The sequence below is a fragment of the Coregonus clupeaformis genome, chromosome 35, assembly GCF_020615455.1.
Source record: "Coregonus clupeaformis isolate EN_2021a chromosome 35, ASM2061545v1, whole genome shotgun sequence".
In the NCBI taxonomy this organism is placed as follows: Eukaryota; Metazoa; Chordata; class Actinopteri; order Salmoniformes; family Salmonidae; genus Coregonus; species Coregonus clupeaformis.
Window position 1 is genome coordinate 19,517,822 of NC_059226.1, and position 13,872 is coordinate 19,531,693.

Here is a 13,872-nt window from a genome sequence, read left to right on the forward strand (position 1 = left end):
TCATTCTCCAATCATCCGCCAGCTGAAGCTCAAGTCTCTTTAATGACCCCTACAACCACTGACACAAACACACACCTCACAACGGCTTGGGGTTGGAGCAAAAACCTTAGCAAAGGCAAAAGGAGGAGAGGTGGGAAGACAGCTGCTCATGTAGATATCTGCATGTATTATAAGATCTCTGCATATTGGGTCCTTGCAGAAACATGGGCAGCTCTAACTGGCTGGTCCTGCAGGGTAAGGTGTGTTATGACCATACAAATATAGTTCACAGAATGGACATTCGGTATGCCCTCTGACAATGGGAGTATCCATTCTAGAAATCCTCATTTCTAGAATGGACCCACTGGGACCTGAAGAGTGACACGGGAGGTGGGTGACGTCACCAGGAGGGCAGGGGTGAGGATGACCTGACTTCTAGAGAGGAAGAGGGCCATCAAACACACTTTCCCACCCCACCCAGCCAGACAGACACAGAAGTCCACCCAGCAGTCTTGTCTATGCTAGATAAGGGTGGGGATTATACTGCTGCTGTTACTTCTTCCTTAGAGAGGAGACCTCACACAGAAACACACAAGCAAATGTATGTGAGTAAAAGAGCTTCAATGGACTATTGTAGGACTGCAATGAAGAATGGTGAAAATGCCACCCATGCAGTCACAAGTAAATACACTTTTTTTCTTGGGGGGGGTGTATCTACAAGAGTGCCCTATAGGGTGAAAGGGCAAAGGGTCTATTTGGAATTCACAATAACACCCATCTCTGCACTGGGTCTGAATGAGGAAAAACTTGATGAATCATCCATGCCATTATCAGCTGTGCATTCCATTAAGGCAGGGGGTTTAAACCAATTAGATCCAGTTAGGAGATTCACTTTGGACCTTCTGCAAACTTCACAAAAATACAATATCTATTTCTGCAATCCTTTTCCGTAGCGCACTAAACAAAGTCAAGCAATTAGGCATTTGGCTTTAACATAGTATTTAATTGCAAAATATAATTATATACAGTACTATGTGTAAGAAAAGAGGCTATGCTTTGACTAAGACCCACACCCCTCTCACAGACAGTCCAGTAAATCTTATGACCAGAGTAAGAGCAGAAATACAATACATAAGCATACATATTTCTTTGTTTCTGAAACTGAATGCACTACAATGCTTTCAGTGTCATTCACGACAGTTTAATAAAAAATAAAACAAACAGTTCTTACACAGTTTAAGTAGAGGAAAGATAGACATTTGTTTTTCCTTCTGTCTTCAGTCAGTGTCAGTGCTCATTGCTACACTGAGCCAGGGGGGAGACCAAATGTTTGTAGTCTTTTGATTTAATGCTTGATTCATCTTTCAGGCATGCGTCGACTGGCTCATCATGGGCGACAGTGGGGACCGTCATTGTCAAGAGGGAGAGAGAGGGGTTGAGGCTAGGAAATAGACAATTCCTGGAAACAGATCTCATAGGGTACATGTTGGGCGTAGGCTACCCACCCATTGTGTCTAGTTCCTGACCCCAACCTTCCTCACAGACTGATGCTTGGCCAAACCCCTTCCTCATGGCCTTCCTACGCCCACCCCACACCCCATACATTCTAAACCCTACACTCGGAGGCAGGCCAAGGAGGGCTCTCCAGAAGCCTCATACAATTCCAATATACACACAACACATTCAAAGACAGGAAAGCTGCCAAGTGAGAGGGTACATTACGTTTTGTTCTGTAGTTACATATAGAAATAGACATGATGGAGATCCTATAGGGATAACTACACTCTTAGAAAAAAAAATTCCAAAAGGGTTCTTCGGCTGTCCCCATAGGATAACCCTTTTTCGTTCTAGGCACAACCCTTTTGGGTTCCATGTAGAGCCCTCAGTGGAAAGAGTTCTACTTTGAACCCAAAAGGGTTCTACTTGGAATTAAAAAAGGGTTATTCAAAGGGTTCTCCTATGAGGACAGCCGAAGAACCCTTTTAGGTTCTAGATAGCACCTCTTTTTCTGAGTGTACAGTAAATGGAGAGTGGGAATTCCTCAAACAGAATGCCTTTGTCTTTGGTTTTCAACTCAATCGGAATGTCCAGCAATGCGAGACTCACGTTTTCCCAGCCAGAGGGTAGGAATTCCAATAACAAAATCTCTTTGACGTCATTTTAGCAAGCTTTACAGCTTCTGTCATCCTCCCCTAACCACAACAATTCCACAAGTGCTGAAGAATATCCCAACTTTTGCCATTCTTTAATCGCATATATAAAAATAAAACAATTATTTAAAAACATGTAACTATTTTAGCATAGTCGCTGTTAGGGTTCAGATCTGGGACAGGATGGAGATGGTCATGGAATGGATTGTCAAGAATGACATGGAATGTCTGAGTGAGAAGTCCATAAACCCTACTATCTTAAATACTTTGCTAAGATGTGTAGGGAGTTTAAACATTTACATAGCTGTCACCACTTTTAGTTAGAGGAGCATCGACGAATGAGGAGAAGATGAGTTTTCAAGAAGCAACTCTGAGGATATTGACCTGACACGTTACACAACACAGACAGACCCTTTCTCGAACCCCTGTAAGTACTAAAGCGTATAATGTAAATCCTTGGATGATGCCCATGTGGTACTACTTATTCTGTATCAGTGCATCCAAAAAGGTCATGTGTAAGGTGTTTGTGCTGTGAGATTGTTTTGATAGGACTCCACAGAGCTAAGCCAATCATCAGTGGGTGTAAGATGATAAGCAGTTCTCTGTAAGATAGTTGAGTCAATGGCCCCAGTCTTGAATCCTCAGGGGATAGAGAGAGTGAGTCTGAACATGGAGGTGAGGCAGGGTGGATGAGGACTGATCCAGGACGTCCTATCAGGAGCTGCCATCTCCGTTCTTGGTCTTGAGCACCACCAGGACCACCATGATGGGGATGAGGCAGATGGGGGTCATCACCAGGGCAAATACGATGCTGGGTGGGGGGTCGCTCAGCGCCTCATTGGGACAGTCCAGGAAGAACCTGGAGTGGATGTTCACAAACTCATTCTCCACCATCCTGTTGGGCCAGGGGATCAGCAGACACTCTGCTATCTCTTCCGTGCACAGGGTGAAGGTGTTATACATCCTACAGGGAGGGATAGGAGGGAGAGGTACTATTAGTACAACAGAGGGCAATGTTATGTGCTCTGAAAGCCATTATTAAGAGTTTCATGGTATTGATTTACCATTAATGAGTGAGTTAACTCTGAATTCACTTGACTATGTGTTGGGTTTCTCAAAACGACTGTTTGAACTAAGCATGTGCAAGACCAATGGCATGATACATTGGATCAGAAATCAATTAAACAGAATAATAAGTGGATTAAAAGAAGCATTTAGGCCTACCGCTTCACATTGTTCCAGTTGCACCAATCTGTGTTGTTTAATGACTCCATATCACCTACAAAAGGACTGTAGCACTTTATCTCAAAGAAAGCAGCGTAGCACTCCGTCCTTGTGGGAAAATACTCACAAAAAGCACAGTAGGTATCACAGTCAACAGAAGTATTCCCACAACCTGGACAATAAGAGAGAGAGTATTGTAACATTAGAAAATCAGTTCTTTAAAATGATTCAATCATCTAAAATGAATCCTTAAAATTAAGGATTAGAAGAATGTCTAGAAGATTCATGGTTACACATTATTACTAACAGTTCCCTGTCTAATCTTATGTTGATGAACAGCAAGCAGAAACAGCATTGTCACCTCAACACTATTAACTAGCCTACGTGTAGTGTCAGAAAAGTAATAATGGCCCACCTAATCCACTGGTAACTCTCTCTTCGTGGCTAACACCTAAGAAGAAAAAATGACAATACATTTGTATACATTTGAGTGACCAATGGTTATAATCACAACAGAAATGTCTGTTAAAAACACCCTCTCAAACCGACAGACTGAACAGCTGTGTCATTCAACATCTTTTTTAAATAATGATAAAATCTTGTTTTCAAATTATCAATGTAACATTTAAGATACCAATCAAAACGAAGCATACAATAAATGTTATCTTTACTGCTGCACATCGTGTCAGCAACTCAATCTGAATGTCCAGCAACGCGAGACGCGCATTCGCTGCCGCCCGGGGCGAGCCCACACACTCACCAGAGAGAACGGAGAGGATTACCCCAAAGAAGCCAAGCGCTCCCTTCATGTCAGAGAAAGTGAACATAGGAGAGTTTTCCCCACTGACTGACGACCATCTAGACTGAGCCTGAACTTCTTACACCAAGCCCTAGAAGGCATAACAGGACACTAGACAGGGGTGGAAGCAGCTAGACGCGGCATACCCCCGGTTACCAGATGTCAGATAGGTGTTACCCGCGGTTAGGTTACCAGATGTTCCTCGAGGATCTGTAAGTCTGCCCTGCGCCTTGGCAGCAATCTCTTCCCCTCTCCAGTGCATTTCTTTAGGATTGTCTTGCCTTTTAAAGGGGTGGAGGCTCAAAAGATTGTCCTCTCACTCTCTCTCTCTCTCTCAAATAAAAGGGAGCACACCCAAGTTGGGCTGGACTCACATCTGAAAACCCTTTACTCTTTAACTCTAGTTCTGCTTTTAAGTCTCAATTTCTCACAGTCAAAGGCCTGGCCGACATGCAGCTGGTGATTTATTTGCCTTGAGGGCTGCCTCTGCCAAATCGGAAACATAAGTAAACATTTAGGACTAGGGCGTTTACGCACGGGTGTGCTGTGCAGACGGCTGTGGATTCATATCTGGGTTAATTTCATTATATCTGGAAGATGTTATTAGAGTCAGCCAGCTGTTTGCAAAGACCTACTCTCTCTATCTACCCCACAGCCACAGGCAAGTAATGCAAATCTCCGACTCACTAGGACTTTCAGCGTTCACACAATAGGATAAGCCTGGGTATATGGGTGGACTCCTCCTGGATCTTTATGTAGTACCTTGAGCCATGTGGAGCTGCATGACTGTTACCTCAGCAGACTACTGTCTCAGTTTCATACTGCTTTTCAAAGACAACGCATTAGACCATCTCTTCATCATCACTAAAACAATTATTCATATCTCAAGCTCCTTAGTAGAGATGCAGTTTTTCAAAAGAACAAGTCTTTGTCGATTACTGGGATGAAATAAAAACCTTTAAAGTGACTTTAAAAAGATTTAGAAGATGTCTTCTCAGGACAATCTATGCTACACAATGTGGTTGGGCCCCTGAACACATCTGTTTGCTGAGCAACGGTTTTGATTTAGTAATGACATCAGGAAATGTGTATTTTCAGCAGAGGAGGAGCTCAGAGTTGGGTGAGTTGTAGGGGAGAGAGAGAAAAAGGAAATCGTAGGGTGAGGAACAGTGAAGGGGGGCTTGCTGCTCCAAAGTTCCAGTTGTTTCACAACTCTAGAGTTCATGCGTTGAACATAGCCGTCATATGGGGCAAATGGTGAACAAATACAGGACGTGCAGACGAGGTGTAACGAGGTTTCAGTTAACCTTTGACTCCAGATAATTATGGGTCTTGTGTCAGCTGCTGCTGACCCCACACTGTTGGGGACCTCCCCACAGGTTTGTCTTGGCTTCACGTTATGCTAGAAGCCTAGGACTCTTGGCATCTCGGTTGTCTTTTTTTTTTAAAGAGGTTGGCCAGTTCTGTTCTGAACCCATGTGTTTACAGTGCTCGTCCAACAGAGTCCCCCATGGATTCAAATATAATTTCACATCAAAGCGTTGCGCGATAGCAATGACGAAGGACAAACCTCGACGGTAATGTTTGTTTAGAACATGAATGGGGTGTTACACCTTTACAAACATTTCAAACATAATCCATCTATGATCATTATGTTGTGTAATACCAATATTGTGAAATAGGTGTTAAACTGTTGCCTAAAAAGTTTTAAATGAATCTGGTAACTTACCGTGGGATTGGTAGTTTGCATTTGTTGTTGAGTCATGCCGTGAAGTGAAACCTAATTGATGAGAATAACCTACTGTTTAATCAAAGTATTAATGTAAATGTGTTCATCATTACATTTACATACTTTAGCAGACGCTCTTATCCAGAGCGACTTACAGTAGTGAGTGCATACATTTTCATACAGGTCCCCTGTTGGAATCAAACCCACAACCCTGGCGTTGAAACATCATGCTCTACCAACTGAGCCACACGGGACACCCATGGGACCCCCATCAAAGTGAAGATATTCTAACAAAATACATGTGTTGTTGTTCCCTTGGTCTTTAACACTAGTTGTGACATTGATGAGTTTTGTTAGTTGATGTAGAGACCATGAGAAAAGGACAACAGTTAGTTACCTGGAGTGGTAGCTTGTGGCGCCTCATAATCTCCTATCAGACCAGCTGCTATAGAGCACAGTGCTACAGGGACAGACACGAAACAGGGCCAATGTTACTGGAGAGTTCTTTACAGAAAAGTGTATACTCACATTCTCACACGTGCACAGTCAGAGAAATAGACAAAGACAAACACAAGCAAGTAGAAATACAGAAATTAGTAGACAGATATGTATTTGTACATATAGAAGACTGATGAACATATAGGACAGACAGAAAGGACTGGGAAAGAGAGAAACAAATGAAGAGAGAGAGAGCTGGTCAGTGGCAGGGAGTGCATCCTCCCTTTGTTCTCTGAATCTGAAACAGTTCAGCCATTTCCTCAAACACAAACTATTTAATGTAGTCTTTGAATAACTTGCTTTTTTTTTTTTTTAAGGACAGTGATCTGGTCTGGGAAATTGAGTCTAAAGTTGAGGTATTCCTTATTAAACAGTTATTGTGACATTGTGTTCTGTGAAGACTGTGATGATCTCAATGACATATCTTATGTGTTTGTTGGTAAAAACAGATAATCTAAATTAGAACAGCAATCTGCTTAAAATCTTCGAAAACTACACCAGATCCATACCATCATCATACCTATATTTAACCTCTGTTTCCTCACCATTGGAGCATGAAAATGTTTTTAACAAATCAAAATTACTTAGTTTAGGCTACTTAAAACAATAATCTAATATTAGATCTGCCAAACTCTTACTACAATCCCTTACTTCACTGTGCGCTTCTAAGCATTCCACTTACTGTAGGAGGTGAAATCTAGGGCAATGTTTTGCAGACTTTTTCTCTCAGTAATCCAACATACTCCTCCATACCCCTGGCCCTCTTTATATACATATAGTACTCTGTAAATCATCAACTTACCCCAGAGAAGAAGAGGCAGAAAACAGCAAGAACAAGAAGACACGGGAGACAGATTAGGGGCTTTCATTTCTGCCTGACACTGCTCTGTCCGTCTTCCCTGGTGGACCCAGATTACACATCTCAACCTTTCTGCAGGAAAGCTCTATAAAACAACAGGAAGCTCTCGTTTCCTAGGCGGCTTGGGCGGGTTCCCACAATGGGACAGAGAGCCCCAGATAAGGGGAGAGCTACTGTAGCCCACTACCACTTACAATACAATCCATCTCTCTCCTATTATCTCTCTCTCTCCTTCTCTCTCAACTGCTCTCTCTCTCTTTCTTTCTCTCACTCTCTCCCTCACACTCTTTTTCCTAGTTTCTCTCTCTCTGTCTCTCTCTCTCCTATTCTTCCTCACACTCTATTAGATGTTCAGCTTGGAAGGAACAGACATCTGTACAGTAGTCACTGAAGGTCTTCATTTTGAAAATAGACTGCTGACTAGCTGATGACCCAGTAGCCTTTCTCTCTTGCTCAAATCCTGTGAGTAAACTGATGAGCAGACTAATATGTGTTCCAATACAATATCAAACTTAAAAAATAAAAAAGATGTTTTGATTCAACTTAAAATATTCACAGCAACCAGCTGCAATACGATTTCCAGTTTGGGCATATTATCGACAACGTTAAAACGTTGGTTGGACCATAATTAGAGTGTGCGACGTTCTTTATTTTTACATATTAGCTGAACCAACATCAATTCTCAAGTTGAATTGTATGTTCACTCAACTGAATTTTAGGTTGAGTGTAACATACAATTCAACTTGAGAATTGATGTTGGTTCAGCTACAATAATATGCCCAAATGTTGAGCAAACTAGAAATCATATTTAAGCTGAACCAGTGTAGCGAATTAGGGGCATAGCTCCGACCAGGACACGAACCCTGGTCCAACGACTGTCAACCCAACACTTTAGCAGTTATGCCAAGAGACGCGAAGTTGAACTATAATATAGATTAAATGAGTTTGTTATTGACAGATGCCAGTTATATTTCTTAGTTTGGTTGAGTAAAGTATGTTAATGGTTATTCACTTTGACTCCTTTCCAGTTTCAGTCATGTTTCAATTAATGGACCAGACAGTGGATTCTTTCAAATCTACACTGACTAACCACAGACCAGATAAACAATAATGGTTAGAGCAAATCCACTTACTTTTTTGCTATATCTGGTTTAATGCATCATATTTCAGCCTCTGAAATAAATGGTTTAGTTGTAAACTGGTCCCTCAAATTCAACTGACATTGACCTAAAATCATTGGGTTAGAGTGGTATCATGTCAGCTCAGTAATTTACCAATTTGAAGTCCAGCCAACATGGATATGTACGCTCCAGGGACATTTTTCTGAGTTGCATTTTTTACACAGATATCTTTCTCTGAAACACAAACATACAGCCTGCTAGTCTTCAGCTGTCAAATAGGTGTGGGTGTCTATTCATTTGGAGTGGATATACACTGAGTGTCCAAAACATTAGGAACACCTGCTCTTTCCATGACATAGACTGACCAGGTGAAAGCTATGATCCCTTATTGATGTCACTTGTTAAATGGTAGTAGGTGCCAAGTGCACCAGTTTGAGTGTGTCAAGAACTGCAACGCTGCTGGGTTTTTCACGCTCAACAGTTTCCCGTGTGTATCAAGAATGGTCCACCACCCAAAGAACATCCAGCCAACTTGACACACCTGTAGGAAGCATTGGAGTCAACATGGGCCAGCATCCCTGTGGAATGCTTTCAACAGCTTGTAGAGTCCATGCCCCGAAAAATTGAGGCTGTTCTGAGGGAAAAAGGTGGTGCAACCTCGGCAAGACGGAGCTGCTCTTCCTCCCGGGGAAGGACTGCCCGCTCCATGATCTCGCCATCACGGTTGACAACTCCATTGTGTCCTCCTCCCAGAGTGCAAAGAACCTTGTCGTGACCCTGGACAACACCCTGTCGTTCTCCGCTAACATCAAAGCGGTGACCCGATCCTGCAGGTTCATGCTCTACAACATTCGCAGAGTACGACCTAACCTTACACAGAAAGCGGCACAGGTCCTAATCCAGGCACTTGTCATCTCCCGTCTGGATTACTGCAACTCGCTGTTGGCTGGGCTCCCTGCCTGTGCCATTAAACCCCTACAACTTATCCAGAACGCTGCAGCCCGTCTGGTGTTCAACCTTCCCAAGTTCTCTCATGTCACCCCGCTCCTCCGCACACTCCACTGGCTTCCAGTTGAGGCTCGCATCTACTACAAGACCATGGTGCTTGCCTACGGAGTTGTGAGGGGAACGGCACCTCCTTACCTTCAGGCTCTGATCAGATCCTACACCCAAACGAGGGCACTATGTTCATCCACCTCTGGCCTGCTAACCCCCCTACCTCTACGGAAGCACAGTTCCAGCTCAGCCCAGTCAAAGCTATTCGCTGCTCTGGCACCCCAATGGTGGAACAAGCTCCCCCACGACGCCAGGACAGCGGAGTCACTGACCACCTTCTGGAGACACTTGAAACCCTACCTCTTTAAGGAATACCTGGAATAGTATAAATGTAATCCTTCTTCCCCCACCCCCCATAACATTTAAAAAAAAAAGTGGTTGTCCCACTGGCTATCATAAGTTGAACGCACCAATTTGTAAGTCGCTCTGGATAAGAGCGTCTGCTAAATTATGTAAATGTTGATGTAAATATAGGAAGGTGTTCCTAATGTTTTGTACACTCATTGTAGCTTGCTTGAAGTGGAAAACGATTTTTAAGATGTATTCTCAGTGTTGATTCACAGTGATTGAGATCACAAAGACTGAAATGAATAGCTTTAACATGCTCTTTGACAACACATAAACTGTCAATAGAAAAATGTGATGTTATTTTGTTATGTCTCAAGGCTAGAGCTCCTTGTGAATCAAATTTGTAAGGAAACTTTTATCAACTTTACTTTGTTTGTATGGAAACATTTATGAACTAAACATTAACAGTGAAGTGTACATAGGTCAAATATGATTTGGGTTTTCTGTCACTGTCAGCAGTGTGGGGGGGGGGGGTCCCAGCTGGTGATGAGGGGAGATATGTGTTTGTGTTTCTGTATTATATTATGTGAGGTAATGGCTGATGACAAATCTCTCCCCCCAGCAGTAGTTCCGTGGAATGTCTAACCCCCTGCAAGGCTGTCATTGACGTATCCACAAAACTGCTGTAGTACATTGAGACACTGCTGGGCCCTCCAGTACACACAAAGAATGACGCATTCATGATGCATCCATCCACGTCACTGATGTACTGTCTGTGTCATCTGGGCCTGGGACTGGGCTTGCTAGGACTCTGGGCCAAAATGACTTTTCAATACAGATCAATGATTTGTTTTTATTTATACAACTGATTGAATAAACCTCCAACGTTTAAGGGCTTGAGTACATTAGCTAATCTGAATCTGCACGGAACCATCAAGGAATAATGCAACACATGTCATCTGTGCTATTGGTGCCATCGTATAAGCTTCACCATAAACTCAGCTACACTTCTTCTCTCTCTAGCTCATCAGCTTCTACCAAATGATTCCATTGGGAGGCTCAAGTAAACATTAAATGGGCTACAAGATACAAGCATATTTTGAGGAATTTCTAAAAACGCTTACCTCAGTACGCTACCTCAATTTGAGAATTATTTGAGATTATTAATAAATGTGTAATGTATTTCACCAGCTGCACCGATAGGCCTTTGAACTGATCCATCTCCACTCTCACATCTGAAGATATCAAACCCCTATCCCAGGTGCCAAGAGTAACACACGCCGTTTAGATAGAACATAATTAAAAACTTTCCACTGATAAGGGCCTCCCTCTCAAGCCTATCTTCCTGCTTTCTCATGTTTGCTTTTGTTTTACAGTCCAGTATAAACTCGCCACGGCCCAGATCAAGCACCAATGTGGATGTGCCAGAAAAGAGAGAGAGCGGGCAAAGAAAAACACACTGTAGAAGAGCACTGTAGGTGACACACTGAAAAAGCCTTACTGTCTACAGTGTCAGAATTACGGATCAGGGGCTGTATTTATCAAGCATCTCAGAGTAGGAGTACTGATCTAGGATCTAAAAGGCAAGTTAGCAAGTCAGCACTCCAACTCTGAGACGGTTAATGCATACATCCCCAGGAATACACAGCCAGTAACTATGAGTGAGAATCAGAACTAATTGTACATGGACATTATTCCATTGTAGGTGGACAGGACATACTGTGCTGAATGTGAATCAATTATCAATAAATTATCAATTTGTATTTATTTATTTCACCTTTATTTAACCAGGTAAGCCAGTTGAGAACAAGTTCTCATTTACAACTGCGACCTGGCCAAGATAAAGCAAAGCAGTGCGATAAAAACAACAACAACACAGAGTTACATATGGAATAAACAAAAACGTACAGTCAATAACACAATAGAAAATAGAAAATCTATATACAGTGTGTGCAAATGTAGTAAGTTATGGATGTAAGGCAATAAATAGGCCATAGTGCAAAATAATTACAATTTATTATTAACACTGGAGTGATAGATGTACAGAAGATGATGAGCAAATAGAGATACTGGGGTGCAAATGAGCAAAATAAATAACAATGTAAATAACAATATGGGGATGAGGTAGTTGGGTGGGCTAATTTCAAATGGGCTGTGAACAGGTGCAGTGATCGGTAAGCTGCTCTGACAACTGATGCTTAAAGTTAATGAGGGAGATAAGTGTCTCCAGCTTCAGAGATTTTTGTTGTTCGTTCCAGTCATTTGCAGCAGAGAAATGGAAGGAATGGCAGCCAAAGGAGGTGTTGGCTTTGGGGATGACCAGTGAGATATACCTGCTGGAGCGCATACTACGGGTGGGCGTTGCTATGGTGACCAATGAGCTAAGATAAGGCGGGGATTTGCCTAGAAGTGATTTATAGATGACCTGGAGCCAGTGGGTTTGGCGACGAATATGTAGTGAGGGCCAGCCAACAAGAGCGTACAGGTCACAATGGTGGGTAGTATATGGGGTTTTGGTGACTAAACGGATGGCACTGTGATAGACTACATCCAATTTGCTGAGTTGAGTGTTGGAAGCTATTTTGTAAATGACATCGCCGAAGTCAAGGATCGGTAGGATAGTCAGTTTTACAAGGGCATGTTTAGCAGCATGAGTGAAGGAGGCTTTGTTGCGAAACAGGAAGCCGATTCTAGATGTAACTTTGGATTGGAGATGCTTAATGTGAGTCTGGAAGGAGAGTTTACGGTCTAACCAGACACCTAGGTATTTGTAGTTGTCCACATATTCTAAGTCAGACCTGCCGAGAGTAGTGATTCTAGTTGGGCGGGCGGGTGCAAGCAGCGTTCGATTGAAGAGCATGCATTTAGTTTTACTAGCGTTTAAGAGCAATTGGAGGCCACAGAAGGAGTGTTGTATGGCATTGAAGCTCATTTGGAGGTTTGTTAACACAGTGTCCAATGAAGGGCCAGATGTATACAAAATGGTGTCGTCTGCGTAGAGGTGGATCTGAGAGGCACCAGCAGCAAGAGCGACATCATTGATATACACAGAGAATAGAGTCGGCCCGAGAATTGAACCCTGTGGCATCCCCATAGAGACTGCCAGAGGTCCAGACAACAGGCCCTCCGATTTGACACATTGAACTCTATCTGAAAAGTAGTTGGTGAACCAGGAGAGGCAGTCAGTTGAGAAACCAAGGCTATTTAGTCTGCCAATAAGAATGCGGTGATTGACAGAGTCAAAAGCCTTGGCCAGGTCGATGAAGACGGCTGCACAGTACTGTCTTTTATCAATCGCGGTTATTATATCGTTTAGGACCTTGAGTGTGGCTGAGGTGCACCCATGATCAGCTCGGAAACCAGATTGCATAGCGGAGAAGGTACGGTGGGATTCGAAGTGGCCGGTGATCTGTTTGTTAACTTGGCCTTCAAATACTTTCGAAAGGAAGGAAGGATGGATATAGGTCTGTAACAGTTTGGATCTAGAGTGTCACCCCCTTTGAAGAGAGGGATGACCGCGGCAGCTTTCCAATCTCTGGGGATCTCAGACAATACGAAAGAGAGGTTGAACAGGCTAGTAATAGGGGTTGCGACAATTTCTGCGGCTAATTTTAGAAAGAAAGGGTCCAGATTGTCTAGCCCAGCTGATTTGTAGGGGTCCAGATTTTGCAGCTCTTTCAGGACATCAGCTATCTGAATTTGGGTGAAGGAGAAGCGGGTGGGGGGGCATGGGCAAGTTGCAGCGGCGGGTGCAGAGCTGGTGGCTGGGGTAGGGGTAGCCAGGTGGAAAGCATGGCCAGCCGTAGCAAAATGCTTATTGAAATTCTCGATTATCGTAGATTTATCGGTGGTGACAGTGTTTCCTAGCCTCAGTGCATTGGGTAGCTGGGAGGAGGTGCTTTTATTCTCCATGGACTTTACAGTGTCCCAAAACTTTTTGGAGTTAGTGCTACATTTCTGTTTGAAAAAGCTAGCCTTTGCTTTCCTAACTGATTGTGTATATTGGTTCCTGACTTCCCTGAAAAGTTGCATATCGCGGGGGCTGTTCGATGCTAATGCAGTACGCCACAGGATGTTTTTGTGCTGGTCAAGGGCAGTCAAGTCTGGGGTGAACCAGGGGCTATATCTGTTCTTAGTTCTGAATTTATTGAATGGGGCATGCTTATTTA

General features: G+C 43.1%; 1 protein-coding gene across 2 annotated transcripts; it reads right to left on the bottom strand.

Annotated features, from left to right (window-relative positions):
- Nucleotides 1–961: 961 nt before the first annotated feature.
- LOC121550570 (receptor activity-modifying protein 1-like) lies at nt 962–7,367 on the bottom strand. Of its 2 annotated transcripts, XM_041862892.2 has the most exons (6): nt 7,182–7,367; nt 6,279–6,341; nt 5,882–5,932; nt 3,769–3,804; nt 3,354–3,525; nt 962–3,093 (listed from the first exon to the last, which is right to left on the bottom strand). In XM_041862892.2, the coding sequence occupies exons 1-6, from the start codon at nt 7,246–7,248 to the stop codon at nt 2,844–2,846; spliced, it is 639 nt and encodes a 212-aa protein (XP_041718826.1). In that variant the 5' UTR covers nt 7,249–7,367; the 3' UTR covers nt 962–2,843. The 2 variants fall into 2 exon arrangements, with proteins under 2 accessions (XP_041718826.1, XP_041718827.1); XM_041862893.2 differs by lacking the exons at nt 5,882–5,932; nt 6,279–6,341; nt 7,182–7,367 and adding an exon at nt 4,114–5,852.
- Nucleotides 7,368–13,872: the final 6,505 nt, after the last annotated feature.

Coding starts and splice junctions, on each gene's coding strand:
- LOC121550570 (XM_041862892.2), bottom strand. CDS start 7,248: ATGAAAGCCCCTAATCTGTCTCCCGTGTCTTCTTGTTCTTGCTGTTTT. Junction 5,933..6,278: donor GCCACAAGCTACCACTCCAG/GTAACTAACTGT, acceptor CTCATCAATTAG/GTTTCACTTCACGGCATGAC. Junction 3,526..3,768: donor GAGAGTTACCAGTGGATTAG/GTGGGCCATTAT, acceptor CTTATTGTCCAG/GTTGTGGGAATACTTCTGTT.